Source organism: Benincasa hispida, chromosome 12, assembly GCF_009727055.1.
Source record: "Benincasa hispida cultivar B227 chromosome 12, ASM972705v1, whole genome shotgun sequence".
NCBI lineage: Eukaryota > Viridiplantae > Streptophyta > Magnoliopsida > Cucurbitales > Cucurbitaceae > Benincasa > Benincasa hispida.
Window position 1 is genome coordinate 75,922,138 of NC_052360.1, and position 16,455 is coordinate 75,938,592.

At 29.4% G+C, this 16,455-nt stretch overlaps 1 protein-coding gene across 4 annotated transcripts; it reads right to left on the reverse strand.

The window, feature by feature from the left end:
- Positions 1 to 2,846: 2,846 nt before the first annotated feature.
- Positions 2,847 to 8,228, reverse strand: LOC120067922 (pyruvate dehydrogenase E1 component subunit beta-1, mitochondrial). 4 transcript variants are annotated; one of them, XM_039019554.1, is made up of 16 exons: positions 8,068 to 8,228; positions 7,645 to 7,712; positions 7,476 to 7,538; positions 7,041 to 7,121; positions 6,932 to 6,958; positions 6,761 to 6,823; positions 6,533 to 6,619; positions 6,064 to 6,189; positions 5,528 to 5,661; positions 5,289 to 5,361; positions 5,128 to 5,193; positions 4,558 to 4,596; positions 4,336 to 4,460; positions 4,129 to 4,243; positions 3,321 to 3,432; positions 2,847 to 3,009 (listed from the first exon to the last, which is right to left on the reverse strand). In XM_039019554.1, the coding sequence occupies exons 2-15, from the start codon at positions 7,693 to 7,695 to the stop codon at positions 3,364 to 3,366; spliced, it is 1,119 nt and encodes a 372-aa protein (XP_038875482.1). In that variant the 5' UTR covers positions 7,696 to 7,712; positions 8,068 to 8,228; the 3' UTR covers positions 2,847 to 3,009; positions 3,321 to 3,363. The 4 variants fall into 4 exon arrangements, with proteins under 4 accessions (XP_038875482.1, XP_038875481.1, XP_038875483.1 ...); XM_039019553.1 differs by having other exon boundaries at positions 2,891 to 3,432; XM_039019555.1 differs by having other exon boundaries at positions 2,891 to 3,432; positions 7,645 to 7,717; positions 8,068 to 8,227.
- Between the last annotated feature and the right edge of the window lie 8,227 nt (positions 8,229 to 16,455).

Sequence of the window (16,455 nt, forward strand, 5' to 3'; positions counted from 1 at the left end):
AGATAACAAAATCCGTTTGAAAACAACAATATTTTCCTAAAAAAAAAGAAGGTCGAGGGTTGAAAATTCGACTTATTTAAAACAACAATATTTTTATAAATAGTTTGAAAACAACAATATTTTCCTAAATAGTTTCTAAAAGTACAATATCCTTTTAATTTTCTCGTTTGAAAACAACAATATTTTCCTAAATAGTTTCTAAAGTACAATATCCTTTTAATTTTCCCTACATTTTGTCTCTAAAGTTTCAAAATATACCCTTTTAATATATGAGTTTTGAATTATATGTGTTTTTTTTCATAGTACAACAATTGTAGAGATGGAGGATCAAATCTTCACCTCTGAAATGAAAAGTCATGTCAATTAATGTTGTGTTAAGCTCAATTCGAGGAAGAATGTGTTTTAAAGATCTCCGAGTAATTTATTTGTTATTATTTTAAATGTTGACATGATATTTTAAATTAAAAACATTAATTTAAAGATTATATTTTTTTTCTCTTTTCTCCCTAGTCCCTCTACTATCATTTCATCTTCTTCTTTCATTATTATTTTTAATTTAAAATGTATTGTCAACATTCAAAAGAATTAGATCTTTCAAACCTATTCTAAAAGATCTGGAGACTAGTAAATTTTGAAAATTGACTAAACACACGTACTATTCAAAACTCAAAAGGACTCAAAAAACTATTTTCTGTTTTTAACCATGTTGTTTAAAATTGTTATTGCTGTTAATTTACATTTCTACCCTCAAAAAATAAAAAAAAATATTTAGAAGTTACATAGCAGTAGATTAGGAGTTAGATTTCAAAGTAAAGTCAAATTCATATCGAGTAATTAAAGAAAAATTAATGATAATTTTTACCTTGTTTATATACTGAAATTAAAATTGATGGATTAAATTATCCTCGTTGAAAAAAAGGTCTATTTGAATTGATTAGAGAAAAAAATGTTTTAAAAAATTCATTTATATTTAAACTCTTTTGATAAAATATACTTTAAAGTGTTTCAAAATTTATTTTGATTAGTTGTCAAACAAACACTCTAATTTTTTTCAAAGTGACTTATTTTTAATATTAAACACTTAAAAAGTTAACCAAACAAACACACCCTAACTCTTTATTGTATTTAAAATCAATTCAACTTAATTCGAAATTCATGAACATAAAAGCATTGTAAATTCAAATAGTTGCCATGGAAACATAACAATGTCAACTATATAAACCAAATAGTCAACACAATTAACCTTTATGAATTAGAAGAAAAATGCAGTCCAAATGTTAAATTCAAATTAAAAACACCAACTAAATTTGATCATCAGCAATTTACATTTTTGTAAAGTGAATTAAGATGGAGACAGCCAGACTGGACAGTGTGAAACATTCAATAGGTTTTTAACAGATAACAACTAAGAAGGATTATACAAATTAAAGAGCATTCACCAGCCAGAAATGTGGGAACAGCAGATTTTTCTTTGTTCAACAACTTTGACTTTGTTTCTTACCAAAATGAACTGTTGGGAGTTTTAAATTTACCCAAATTGTATCTACAAATATTCAGGAAAAGTATATTTGAATAATCACTATTTTCTTCTTAAAAACATCTAAACCTGTTCTTTATGTGTGTGTATATATATGTTTAGACTTGTGAATGATGACAAATATCTGTAATTTCTTTAATTTCGAAAGTCAAATCTATATTGAAGACAACACCTTTGATTTTCTAGATTATTAGTTCAGTTCAATGTCAAACATCCGACAAATATATGAAATTAAAATCATCAATGAAGATCGAAAAAGATTTAATTTCATGACTTGGTTTCATATTTAGTATGAACATGTTTTTCTTTGTTAAATTTATATAAAAAATTATCTAATCAAATAATTGATTGCAGCATCTGTATGCATTAATTAAAATATTGAAAATCACATATCAAACACGTTATTTAAGAATTAGAACAATGCAAATATAATTTTTTTTTTATGCAAAAGCAAATATTTCTTGATACCTTTTTAAAAGAAAATGTAAATTACAACCCTTTCACTAAACATATTCTAAGATATCTTTAATTAACCCTTCATTAATCTCATTCAATATTTATTATTCAGCAAAGCAAGAACAATGAAAACGAACAAAAATACAAATTAGGTTACAATACTATGAACACTTGAATCTTGTTTTATTTTAGTCTCTATCCTTACTCTCATATGTCTAAATTCAATAGTACTTATTGATATTTTGAAATTACCTTTCTTTTTTTCACTAAAAAAAAAAAAAGAATAATAATAACAATTATGCAAATTATTGAACAAAATGTAACCATAAATGAACTGCAAGAACTATTTTGATATATTGATAATACAAGGATCAATTTGGACATTTGAAAATACATGATCTAAAATAAAACAAATTTGGACCAAAATAAGATTTCAACCTATAAAGTAAAAACAAACGATTCACCATATCATTTATCATTTAACATGTCCAATCCAACATACATTTGTTATTTTTACCTGGAAACAAAACAGACCAAACTAATCCAAGCACGACGAAACCTTAGCTGTTAAAATATTATTGTTTGAAATTGAAATCAAACAGTATCAAATTTCAAACTTCAAGTAACAAAAAGTCAATGTTTCTCCTAAAAATGTAGAGCATCGGAACAGCATAGAGATTCATAAACAGATAATTCATATCAACATACAAAACCATGTGAAAAAATAAGAGATTAAAATGGTAAATAAATTTATTAGAATATATGTATATATTCATAGCCAGTAGGTCCATTTGGTGTTGACATTATGAAAAACCAAGGAGGGAAGATTCAAACTTACAAGACAAACAAACGGTTTGTTGGGCAAAGCAGAAGAAGAAGCAATCTGACTATCAAATAGAGTTGACAAAATTGAAATTCCCTTCTTTGACAAATATTCTCCCAAGTTAAAATTTTAACAACTTGGTTATGTCCCCAGACCAGACGCCATCACAGAAACAATGTACAGTGTCCTGCATCTGCTAAGCCAATTATTATTTTACAAGTGTCAACAAAATATATTAACTAAAAGCCAAATCATTCAACGGACCACCAATTTATCCTACGTCCGTGATGATTTTGGGAAGAAATGGATATTTCTTTTCACAAAAGTATCATGTACTTGGATTGGACTTGCCCATTAAAAGAATAATGGTTGCAATTGTCTTGGCTAAAAGAAAGCGGGTGAAGTTTAAACATCAAAAGGTTTTATTTTACAAGGGAAGAGTGAAATTTCTCCTTGATTGAGAGAACAGGAACAGAAAATGACAGATAAGTCATTAAATCTTACCCTAAGATGGAAAATTTTTCCAGATTGGAAGGGCAAAATTAACTTAACCAGTTGCAGCCAATGGTACGGCTCTGTAGCATGCTCTTTTTGCTGCTCGAACGATGTCCTCAACCTATACAATTAGAAAGAAAAAGAGCAAAGAAGGAAGATGGGGTAATTGCCTTCTTTAGTTCATCTTAGATTCCAAAGGACTAAGGTCTCATTTGGTAACTATTTGGTTTTTGAAAATTAAGCCTATAAATACTCCTTATACCCCTAGGTGTTTCTTTGATTTGTTATCTACAGTCTACAAATTTTTCAAAAACCAAGTCAAGTTTTGAAAACTAGAAAAAATATTTTTTAAAACTTGTTTTTGTTTTTATATTTTGGCTTATAATTCAATTCTTTTACTTAGGAAACCTGAAAATCATGGTAAGAAATTGAGAGAAAACAAACACAATTTTCAAAAACCAAAAACCAAATGATTACCAAACGGAGTCTAAGATTTTTAAAAAGCTTAGCTCCAAGTCAGCCCCGAATTTGTAGAAGTGAAAGACTGTATATAAATATTTAAAATGTATAATCTTTCCCTTAACAAAACTACTAGCACTGCCTCTATGCCAGAAGTAAAAATTTTTACAAAAACATGTCAAAAAGATTTTAATCAGAGAAGGTTTCTTTGTAGAGACTAAAAGTTACAGTTCTTTCCATTTCTATGGATAGGATACTAGATCTATCAATTTTCTTGCTTCTTTCTTTCTCTCTATTAAAAGTACAGTATACTTGTCCGGATGAATAAAAAGCTATTAGAAAAGGTAGGGAAATGAACCTGGGGAACAGCCATCCTTTCAAGATTGGCTGCATAAGGCATGGGAACGTCGGCCCCTGCTATCCTCTCCACTGGCGCGTCAAGATAGCCAAAACTTTCCTCGACAACAGATGTGCTGACAACGTAAAAATAAATACTCACTTTAAGTTAATACAGCATCTCCAAAATCAATCAAGAAAAAAACATGAGAAGGGGAAAATGACAAACCAGATCTCAGCTCCAACCCCATGCTGAGGAAACCCTTCTTCAACCGTTACTAATCTATTGGTCTTCCTAACTGAAGCATTAATTGTGGCTCTGTCTAGTGGCCGAATAGAGCGCAGGTTAATAACCTATGCCGACAATATAAGCCATTACACTTCTGATCAACAAAACAAAATTTATCTACAAACATCTATAAAAAGAACACTATCTTCTAGCAAAAATTACCTCAGCACTAATTCCTTCTTTGGAAAGTATTTCAGCTGCCTGATAATCCAAGCAATCAAATTAGTCATGGACGGATATTCCAACGTCAAAGAAACTGTAAACGTTGCTAAACATGTGTATCGAAATATGATATAACATACACCAAGTAAAATATCTTTGAACTGCCCATTATTCCAACCTAAAAGTTGCCAAAAAAAAAGAATACAGCATTCTTAAGGTAAGATCTTCAGATCCACCTTAATTGTTTGAATACCATTAATGCAGAATTATCATCGTTGACATAAAGTGCCTAAACTGCTGTGGAAAAGTGCATAACGCATGAAAAAAAGTCCTGAAGAGTAAGATGATCCTTCTATATTACATTTTTATAGTAAAAAATATCACATTTAAAAAAATCATTTCTCTGCCATTCTAGAGATACATATTCAAGGAAGATGTACTTAAAATCATATTCACCAACTAAAGAACTTATCTTGCACCCCTCACAGGTCAACCTAGTCCTTGACATAGTAAGTTAAATTAAAAGTAAACAACCAAACCCCATGATCCAAATAACTGAAGGATACTGACCTTAAGTGCATAGCCCACCATCTTCGAAAAAGCAGTAATAGTCACATCCTTCCCTTCTCTCTCAATCTATCAAAAATGAATGATGTAAAGTTACACACAGAAGATGAATAGCAAAATAGAAACCATCTTCTGAAATGTATCAAAAGCAACAACAGATTCACCTTAGCTTTTCCAATGGGAGCGGTGAAACTGGAATCAAGGACCTCTGCTGAAACAGGGAATGAGTCACCATATCTGAGGCAACAGTGCACATTCTTGATGGTTATTTTCTTGGAAAGTACATGGACATTTTCTTTCTAGAACCCAAACTTTTCATTGAAATAATGCTCAAAATTACAAGTGTCCCAAAGGGGGAAAGAGTAGTGAAAAAGTATTATAGACATTTTCATTCACCACTTACAATAACTCATTTTCAAGAAACACCACAGGATCTGGATCCCTTATAGCAGCTTTTAAAAGCCCACGTGCATCTTCAGATGAATATGGGGCTAAAACTTTCAGGCCAGGACAGGAGCCATACCATGCTGCATAACACTGCACCGAAAAATATGAAGCATATTTCAAGGATTACCCAATTGCACCATCTGAAGTTAAGTGTAAAATTGTTTTGCATTGATAAATCAAACTTTCATAGAGAAAAATGAAAGAATACAAAAAGGCCAACCAAAGGCCAGCAGAAAAATAGACGAACAAAAGACAAGCCTAGAAAATGGCAGCCCAAAAAGGAGCCAAACTGGAACTAGCCTAACAAAACCAGAAAGAGCTCCAATCCAAATAATTATGGAACTCTTCAGAAAGAAAGACCCAAAGTGAACTCTAAGAATGTTTAGGTGGTAAAAGATTCTCGACAAGAGACAAACATAATGTGAATATAACTCACAAAATACACATACACAAGCACACGTGAAAGAGAAAAAGGGAAGAAAAAAAATTAACCTGGGAGTGCTGGGCACCAACTCCAGCAGCTGCACCATTAGGCCCTCTAAAGACAATTGGCACAGAAATTTGGCCAGCTGACATATAATTCGTTTTTGCCGCAGAATTAATGATATGATCAATGGCCTACAGCAAAGAGGACATAACTGAAAGTGAGACAACTGGAAAGGAGAGTGGGAATACAAACAGTAGAATGAATCAATACAATGGAAGCTAAATTAAACTTGTACATTAATATTAATGATGTACGGTAATATCATGACTATTGAGCCCTAACAAATCTAAAAGATAGTTACAGAACAAAGACAAACATTATGAAGAGAAAAGTTGGAGAACAGAACAACAGGACGAATGAAAGAAACCAGGCAACAGCAAAATATATTCAAAAAAGTTTTTTTTGTTAAGCAGATGAGTACAAGCAGGAAACACCGAACATGAAAAGGAATCGTATGCAATTCATTGTTATAACCTGCATGGAGAAATTAAATGTCATAAACTCCACAACAGGCTTCAGACCATGGTAAGCAGCGCCGACACCAATACCAGCAAACCCAGCCTGCATAAATTTAGAGAACATTGAGGTCAGTGAGAATACAATCATTTTCCTTTAATATATTTTACCATATCATAACAGTGAAAATTCAAACGGCTCAATAAAATTGAAAGAAAAATAATATTATTTGGGTGAAGCAACAACCTCTGTGATTGGGGTATCAAGAACCCTCTCGGGACCATATTTCTCCAAAAGCCCTTTGGTTATCTACTTGGAAAGGAGAGAAAGGCCAAAAATTGTTGAAATGTAAAACACAAATGGAAAAAACATTCAAATATCACGTGAATTAGAGATCGTCTCTTCAACATATCTAACCTTATAGGCACCCTGATATTCTCCAACCTGCATTAGAATGTTTGAAATTAGCCATAAGGTTAGACACGGCAGATAATATACAAATGGATTGATGTTCATTCTCCCTCACCTCTTCACCCATCAAAAAAACTTTAGGATCAGCGGACATTTCTTCATCAAGTGCAGAGTTTAGAGCATCTCTCACAGTCATCTGTGCATATTTGGAATAAATTTTGGGAAAAGAATGGTTAGCCTTTCGTTTTTAAACAACATCAAAGCCGAGAGAGAGAGAGAGAGAGAGTAAATGGAAAACAGTCACATTATTCACGAAGATCTAAAATAGATGGGTTACGAAATAACTCACTCCTAAGTGAGAGTAGGGAAAATATAGTCCTGAACGTTATTTTCAACAGGAACCTTAACCATTATTGATGAGAAGAAACCAAATTACTTCACTCTAGAAAGTTTCAGCATACAATATATCGAAGAACACTAGCTGAAACTGAATAAGAATAATAAAATAATTAAAAAAAAAAGTATCGAAGGACTCGAGACTATGTAATACCTCTTTTGCCGCCGATGAATAGTATCTCGATGCCGAGGCGGCTGGGCGAAGCCTCTGCAAAGCCTGCCCGTAAATCATTAAAATAAAACAAATAAAACATTAAAATCATTGGCGAAAAGTCGTTTATCCGATGCAAAAAGAAATTTCGTTCAAGGGCATGGAACCGGACCAGAATAGATGAGGCTCCAGTGCCAACCTTTTGCCGAACGATCCCCCACATTTTTCTCGAGCGAAAGGCTGCTCTACGAAACCAAAAACCAAAAACTTAATATATTTCAAACAATCCAAATCACAATTCCATTTCAAACATCATAATATCTCACAAACATTAATCAATTTCCAACCAGTTTCACTTCCAACTTCAGCAAGAGAAGGGGAAAACAAAAAACAAACAACATCAACTTCAATATCAACAACAACAACAGCAATATCTAATACACCAGATGCATTCACAAAAACAACAAACGTAACAGAATTTCAAAACCTGAATTGAAAATCAATAGAAAGAGTCACAAAGCTTCAAGAACAAGCGGCAGCTAGAATAGAATCAGATTCATGAATGAAACAAAGAAGGCAAGAATAAGAACCTTACCTGACCGGCGTTTATGGAGTTAGATCGCTGCAAAGGGATGGATCCGATCAGACGGGAGATTTGGGGAAATGGAGGGGTTTGAAGACGGCAGGACACCACCACCTTACCAAACTCTCCTAAAATTAATAATATTTCTTTTTTTTCTTTTTCTTAATTTCTACTTTCGGATATTCATTATTTTTTCCCCCTCCGTATCCTAATAGTTAAAATTCCGCAATGAACTGCTTACTGTGGGGCAAGGCAACGGAGAGTGTGGAGTGACTAAATCCAGTGGAGTAGGTAACATCTTTTATCGTGTATCTGCACAAAGACTTTTAATTTTAGTCAACATATCAATCCATTGAGATCTCATCCATCGTTCACACCGTTAGAAAATCTAACGGTTTAAAATGCAATCAATTAGTATTTTAATCGACGGAGATTGTTCGATCGTGGACGACTATGGAGCCGTTTAGATTGAGGGCATATTATAAGAATAAGAATATCAATGATAAAGGACATATAATGAATAATCTCTTTTTTCTTTATAAATGAAAGGATATATAATCTCTCGTTTGGTACCATTTTTAAAAATTTTAAAATATATTCTATCGTGTAAATAAGGAATAGAATAAAATACTATGTCCAGCTGTTCCAGTATTTTCTTCCAAACGTCGAATTTATTGAAATTAGTTAAATAATAATAATTTTCTGTAATAAAATATAATATGTACACATTTTTTTAAATGTTAATAGACTATAAAGAGTTTTTTAAAATATCAATAATAAATTAGTATTAAGATTTATTAAGAATATAATGACTAAATTTAGACACTTGGAAGTAAATAGATTAAAATTGAAGAATATTACAAAGGTGAAAATAGTATTTAAAACTACTTTTTATAGACCCACGAATATATGACAAGGAGCCTCTTTATGTTTCTCTTAGTTTCTTTTATTTTGTTAATATTAATATCTTTATTTTTTAAAATCAGCTAATTAAAATTTATTATATTATTTAAACTTATTTTTTTATAATCAACCTAATTTGTTCGTTGAATTAACCTAGTTAATCATTCCACTGTAATAAATTAATAATAATTGGTTGATTAAAAACATAATTAATGAATTTTCATTAAATAAGAATATAAATAATTAATTTGATTTTTTTTTTTCGTTACAGTGATTGAATACTATTTAAATCATTAATAAATTAATAATTCGTGAAATATATTTAATTAAAATGAATAAATAGAGTAAACTTTAAATTTATGTAGTTTGCTATTCAATTAAAACCACGCATTCGTTGTTCATGATTTTTTTTTTAGTTGTTAATGATGTTAAAGTTATACAAAATTTATATAATTAATTCCATAAAGATTCAATAGAGTTCATTTCTATACAGATTAGCATGGTCAGAACAAAAAGAAAATCATGTATAAATTCCTAACACGAGCATAGTTAAGTTGTTATAAGTTTGTAATATCAATTTCAATGTTGAATTTCATCACTTCCCAAAAAAAATCTACAACTAAAAACATCAATTTGCGATTTACATCAATATGATTCACACACACCTTATTTACCAAGTACTTGATATTACATAAAATCTTAAATTCAGAGATATTAAAAAAGATTCCAATTATATATTTCGATTTTATACTATATATATATATATATATACACATACTAATATAAGCATGCAAGGGGCGTTTGGGACAAGGGTTATCATCGAAATATAATAACCATCACTTGTTACAATAAAAACTATTTCAAAACCTCAAATTAGTTATCGTCAACACTATTTTAAAACCTCATTTACTACAATATTTATTATTTACTACAGTTTTTACTATTTTACATTCATTTTTTTAATCATTTGCTACATTGTTACTTTATTCTCGAACTAAAATAATTTACATTTCAAACACATACTATTATAACTCAAACTAAAATAATCTACTCCTCAAACATAAACTATCATAATCCAACTATAATAACCTAGGACTCTAATAACTACTCCATTGTCCAAAATATCTAAGGGTAGGTATGAATCTCTACTTAAAATTGTCGTAAAAAGAAATTAATAAGCAACGTGAACACATAATACTCAATTTTAAAGCATGTTATTCAAACTTATCGGGGGATATGTTGGGTGAAAATGTTGCTCATGTAGAATCTTATTTATTAAAGAAGATATTGTCCAATTCAATCTCATAATTGAAGCATAATTCAGGGAATAAAATACTTATGGGTTAATTGGAAAAAAATAGGTGGTTTTAGAAGTTAATTAGAGAAAATGGGTGATTTTCAAACTATTTAGAAAAAAAGATCGAAATATTATCTTTATTGGAATGCGTCTGTTCAACATACCGCATTCTAGTATATTTTAATAATATGTGTGATCAGTCTAAATGAATGTGTTTCTTAGTTGATTAAATAAATAAATAAAATAATTATATAATGTCAAATCAGTTTGCTGAACAGATCCATTCTGACGCCCGTTTTGAGGACTGCGAGACACCAGACCTTATTGACCGCAGTGGAATTTTTTGTCTTTTTCCACTTCAAATCTTAAAATTAGTCCTATAAAATTATTTTTAAAAATTTAAATTAGTTAATTAATAATAATAAATTATATATAAAAAGACACCATTGGAACAAATATCCAAAATTTACGAAAGGAACATTAATAGTTTTTTATTTTAAAAAAATAATTTTAATTTTAGAGTTAGAGATTGAAATAATCAATTGTTGACTAGTTGAATTTTAAAAAAAAAAAAAGTTGGGGATTAGATTAAATTCCAACATTTGAGAGTAGAAAGACTAAACAAATAACAATAAAAAAAAAATATAACATATAGAACGTGTAAATAAAATGGGATTTTAACCCAAACTAAAAGTTAGGAGTAAACCTTTTTTTAAGTTGCTCTTATAGTCTTATTGTTCGTTAGATGGAGACTTATTAAAATAAAATTAATTCAATGGTAATTGACATGACTTTATTCTCTAATAATCGAATATTCGATCCCGTTCTTGTTGTTACTATAATCAAAGAAAAAAAAAATACACCAATCTTATATCACATCTTTCAAATATAAGTAAGTAAAGATGAAAAGTCACACATACCTCCCGTTAGAACTTTGTAAGATTTTTATTTTAAAAAAGTGCATTTTATTTTTAATTTTAAAAAAAGTGTATTATTTCTATTATTAGTACTTTGTATGTTTAATTACTATTGGTTTTATGTTTAAATTAATTTGAATATGAGTAAAAGGGTAGAAATTTCATGAATGGGATATTTCCAGGAAAATGTATCCTTTGGACTGGAGCGACCTTACGCACTCGCGTAGGGCCAAATTTAATAATTTATGATTATCTTCCTCATAGTTTATTATTAATATTAATATTACTATTATTGAGGAAAAAAGGGACCACATTAGAAAAGTATTTGCTTTATCTCGTTTTACTTCAATAATAATAATAATAAATTAATAGATGAAAACCATTGCGTTTGCTTTATCTTATTCCTACTTCAATTTCCTTTTTTTTCCGAAAGAAGCACTTTCTTTCGACATTTTTTTTCTATCGAATAAGTTTAGGTAATAGTATTATATTTGAAAAGTTGCATTTTAAAATTTAAATTTTGAAAAATATCCATTTTGACATTTTGTCTTTATATTTTAAATAAATTCGTATGTTACTATTTATCTTCAAGATGCATATTTTCAAATATAGGTGTCTATTTAAAATATAATATAGGTGACTTTTTAATTTTTAATTAAAAACATATTTATATATTTTAAAACCACAGTTTTAGGTCGTATTGACCAATAGGTGTAATTGATTTTGGTTGGAAGCAATTCTTTATGTACATGCATTTGATGAGCACCATTAATGCAATTGATGACTATAGAATGTGACTCATTTGGTAGTGGTTACATACCAAATAAATGCTTCATTTGACGTATGTGTGACATGCATATATATAAAAGAAAAAAAAGAAGATAAAGTGAGTGATTAGGTTCTTAATTTAAAAAATAATAATTTTATATAATTAAAATTTAAATATAAAGAATTCTTTTAAATAGATAACTCTGAAAGTAAAGGAAATGTAGTATATGTAACAAAATAATAATAATTGGAGACTTAAATTATAATCGAAACTTGAATTTTTACTTAAAATTTGAACTACAAAATTCAAAACGATTAAGAAAATTTAGATTTCTCAACTCCAAGAGAAAATATTAGTTTTCAAATTTAAATCCTCGACAATATTAGTTTTGAATTACAAACTTATTAGTCCTTGATGAAAGTCGATGAGCAGAAGGGAGATGTAAATGTTGCCACTTCCTAAAAAAAGTTCCACAAAGGTTAAACCTTTGTACCTTCTTCTTCTGATACTAAAAAGTAGAAGAAGAATAAGGGAGGTCAGGGAAAAACTAACCCTACTACACTCGAGAGGGGTAGGAAGACCAAGGTTGCCAAAGGAATTTACTTCTATTGTAACCAAGAGAGATATTGGAAATAGAACTGTCCCAAGTATTTGGCGAAGAAGAAGAAAGTCAAACAAGGTAAATGTGATTTACTAGTTATCACTACTGCAAAATTTAGTATACACTACACTTTTATTTGGACATAAGACTATGGTTTTTTTTTCTTTCTAAAAAAACAATGGTCTAAAATTGTAGAGATTAAGCTAACCATAGTCTAAAATAAATGCACTCATTTAGATACCACACAAATTAAAATTGTGGTCTAAAGATATGTTATAGACTACGAGGTTTTAAAAACGTTGGTGTAAAAATTAATTTTGCACCATTGTAAAAAAATCGTGTAAAAATTAACTTTGCACCACAGTCAGTAAAAACCATGCTGTAAAACTTCAAGGTATAAAATTTAACTTTACACTAAAGTAAAAAAAAACCATGGTGTAAAATTAACTTTGCACCACGGTCAAGAGCCTGATATAAAAATTAACTTTTCACCGCGATCAGAGAAAACCATGGTACAAAATTAATTATATGAAGTAAAAGTTAATTTTGCACTACGGTCAAGAAAAACCATGGTATAAAAATCAACGTTGCATTGGAATAAACAAAAACCGTAGTGTAAAAAGTAACATTAACCACAATTAATGTAGTTAAAATTAATCATGGTCTAAAAACTAATTATACACTACAGTAAATAAAAATTATGGTGTAAAGATTAATTTTACACTATGATCAACAAAAATCATGGTGTAAAAACTAACTACAAACTACATGTACAAATTAATTTTATACCACGGTCAATAAAAAACATGGTATAAAAGTACACTATAAACCATTGTCTAAAAATCAAATGTACACCAGGATCAATAAAATTGTGGTCTAAAAGCCAATTATAGACTATACTATTAACAATCATAGGAAGTCTAATATTAACTTTATACTACGACAAATGTGAATTCTAATCTATAATTAGATTGTGTTGTTGTACTTTAACCTAGAATTTGTTAATATCATGGTCAAATATATATCTTAATACTATACTTAAAAAACATTGCTATGAAAAATTAATATTTGCACCATGAAAATAAAATGTTATCTAAACCATGATTTTATGTGAGACTAACCTAAATTTTGTTGGTTAAAATAGTGGTCTTATATTTTCAAATACTTGCATTTCTTTTTCACTTTAAAAAATCTCACCCAAATAAAATAATAATAAAAAGACCACCGAAGTGATTGTGGTGTTGGACTAACCCATTATTCAACCAGGTATTTTTGTTTGTTGTTTAAAACGACCACCGTGAAATCTAGAACCATATCTTTTATCATAGCTACATCAGTAATCTCTCTTCTCAATTTTCCATTAATTTCTCTATCAAGCAACATAATAAAGTCACTTAACAACAATTCTTTTTGCTCAAATTTTTCTCAATAATTTTTCATTTCGATTCCTGCTCCATCTCATAAGTGTTTAAATTGATTTTGAGTTTCTAGTTGTTGGGTCTAATAATTTAACAATTTCTTTTGTTGTTGTTGAAATATGTTATGCATTTTTTTTTTTTTAATGTCTTTTTTAATATGCACAAGTTGAAAAATAATCTATTTTAAACATGTTTCTGAGTTTGGTTGTTTTGTTGTCTCATTATAGGAGGACCTCATTTTGTCCTCTAAAGACGATAAAGTTTCTTCTTTATCCTAATATAATAACTTGTTATGATGTTAATTTTTCTTCTAGTTAGAATTAGAATATTGTAGCTTTTCTTTATTTTAAGGATTTTTTTCTTAAATTCTTTATCCTAATATAATAACTTGTTGTGATGTTTATTTTTCTTCAGGTTAGAATCAGAATATTGTAGTTTTTCTTTATTTCAAAGACTAAAAAAATTAGTTTTCATATTTGCAACATCTAATAACCATTCATCATACACTTTTAGGGCTTTTATGTTTAATCTTAAAATCTCTAATTATATGGTATATGTTGATAGTTCATATAAATGTTTACTTTAAATTGAAATTTTATTTAGAAAATGTTAATTTGAAAATACTTCAAAAGGTTAAATTAAAATTTATGTGAACGCTCTTCTCTTAAATTCTATAATCTTGGTAAAGAAGATAAGAGTAGTTATGAGAATAAAGTTCTATATTCTAACCTTTGTCCTTTCTTTATTTTTATTTTTCTTTTTTCTTTTTAAATTTATCAGACTGAAAAAGAAGTTGAACAAGTGCTCAAGTTGAAATTGTTGAAATACACAACGAGCGGGAACAATTTCTTCAAAAATACTTTTACTCACAAAAATGGTGTATCATAGTTTTAGTTGGTTCAATAGGTTTAGTTTTTTTTTTAAAAAAAAAATAAAATTATTGTATTCTTACCTTTCATTTATGTATATAATTTGATTGGATTTTAATTTATTGAAGTTGAACTTGTTCGTGTAAATTGAAGATTTCATTTAATTGATATTGTATGGATGAATAGAATTTGAGGTTGATCTATTGGTATAACACAATTGATAACAACCATAGTTTGTAGTGATAGACCGTGACTATAAATATAATATATATATATATATATATATATATATATAATGCGCTTTATTGGTATAGACTACGGTTATAGGTAGTCATGCTTTACCAATAATGACAATGGTTAACATAAGTCGTGGTCTATACGATAGACCACAACCAATGTCAACCATGGTTTATGACCATAGACCATGGCTGATGTTAGTCGTGGTCTATTGTATAGACCATGGTTAATCTTAATCGTGGTATAAACTATATACTATACTGGAATAAACCATGGTCACAAACCCGTTGTCTAATCCAAAAGACCATGGTTATATAATAATAGTCTATATCAAATTTTGTAGTAGTGTCTGGAAACCTGCTTATTGAAGAATGATGATTCTACCTGAATAATTGATTTAGGCGTCACTAATCATGTTTGTTCTTCTTCGAGAGAATTAGTTCCTGGCAGCAGCTCGGGACTGGCGAGATGATTATGTGGATTGGAACTAGGTAAATCATCTCAGCTGTGGCCATCGGAGGCCTTCGATTGCTTTTACAAAAATCATATTTGTTATTAGATAATGTATATGTAGTTCCGGGTCTGAAGAGGAACTTGATTTCTATAAAATGTTTACTTAAACATTTTTATACTTTGAACTTTAATGTAGATAAAATGTTTATTTACAAGCATGATGTCCAAACATGTTCTGCAAATTTAGAAAGTAATCTTTATGGGCTAAGATCGTTAACATCTAAAGCCCTTCTTAATACTGAAATGTTTAGAAATGCAATAACTTAGAATAAAAGATAAAAGGTAACCTAAAGAAAATGCCCAACTTTGGCACCTAAAATTAGGTCACATAATTCTAATAAGATTGAGAGGTTGGTTAAGAATGGATTTTTAAGTAAGTTAGAAGAAAATTCTTTACCTGTACGTGAGTCATGGCTTGAAGGCAAAATACTGAAAGACCTTTTACTGGAAAAGATCATAAAGCCAAAGAACCTTTGGAACTTGTACATTCGAACTTTTATGGTCATATGAATGTTAAGGCAAGAGGAGGATTTGAATATTTCATCTCTTTTATAGATGATTATTCTAAGTATGGGTATGTTTACCTAATGCAGCATAAGTTTGAAACTTTTGAAAAGTTCAAGAAGTATAGGGCTAAGGTTGAAAATTCATTAGGTTAAACTATAAAGACACTTCGAACTGATCGAGGTGAAGAGTATATGGATTTGAGATTCCAAGACTATTTAATAGAATATGGAATCGTATCCTAACTCTCAACACATGGTACACTTCAACAGAATTGTATATTAGAAAGGAGAAACGGGACCTTGTTGGACATGGATCGATCTATGATGAGTTATGCTCATTTACCTTATTTGTTTTGGGGTTATACAGTAC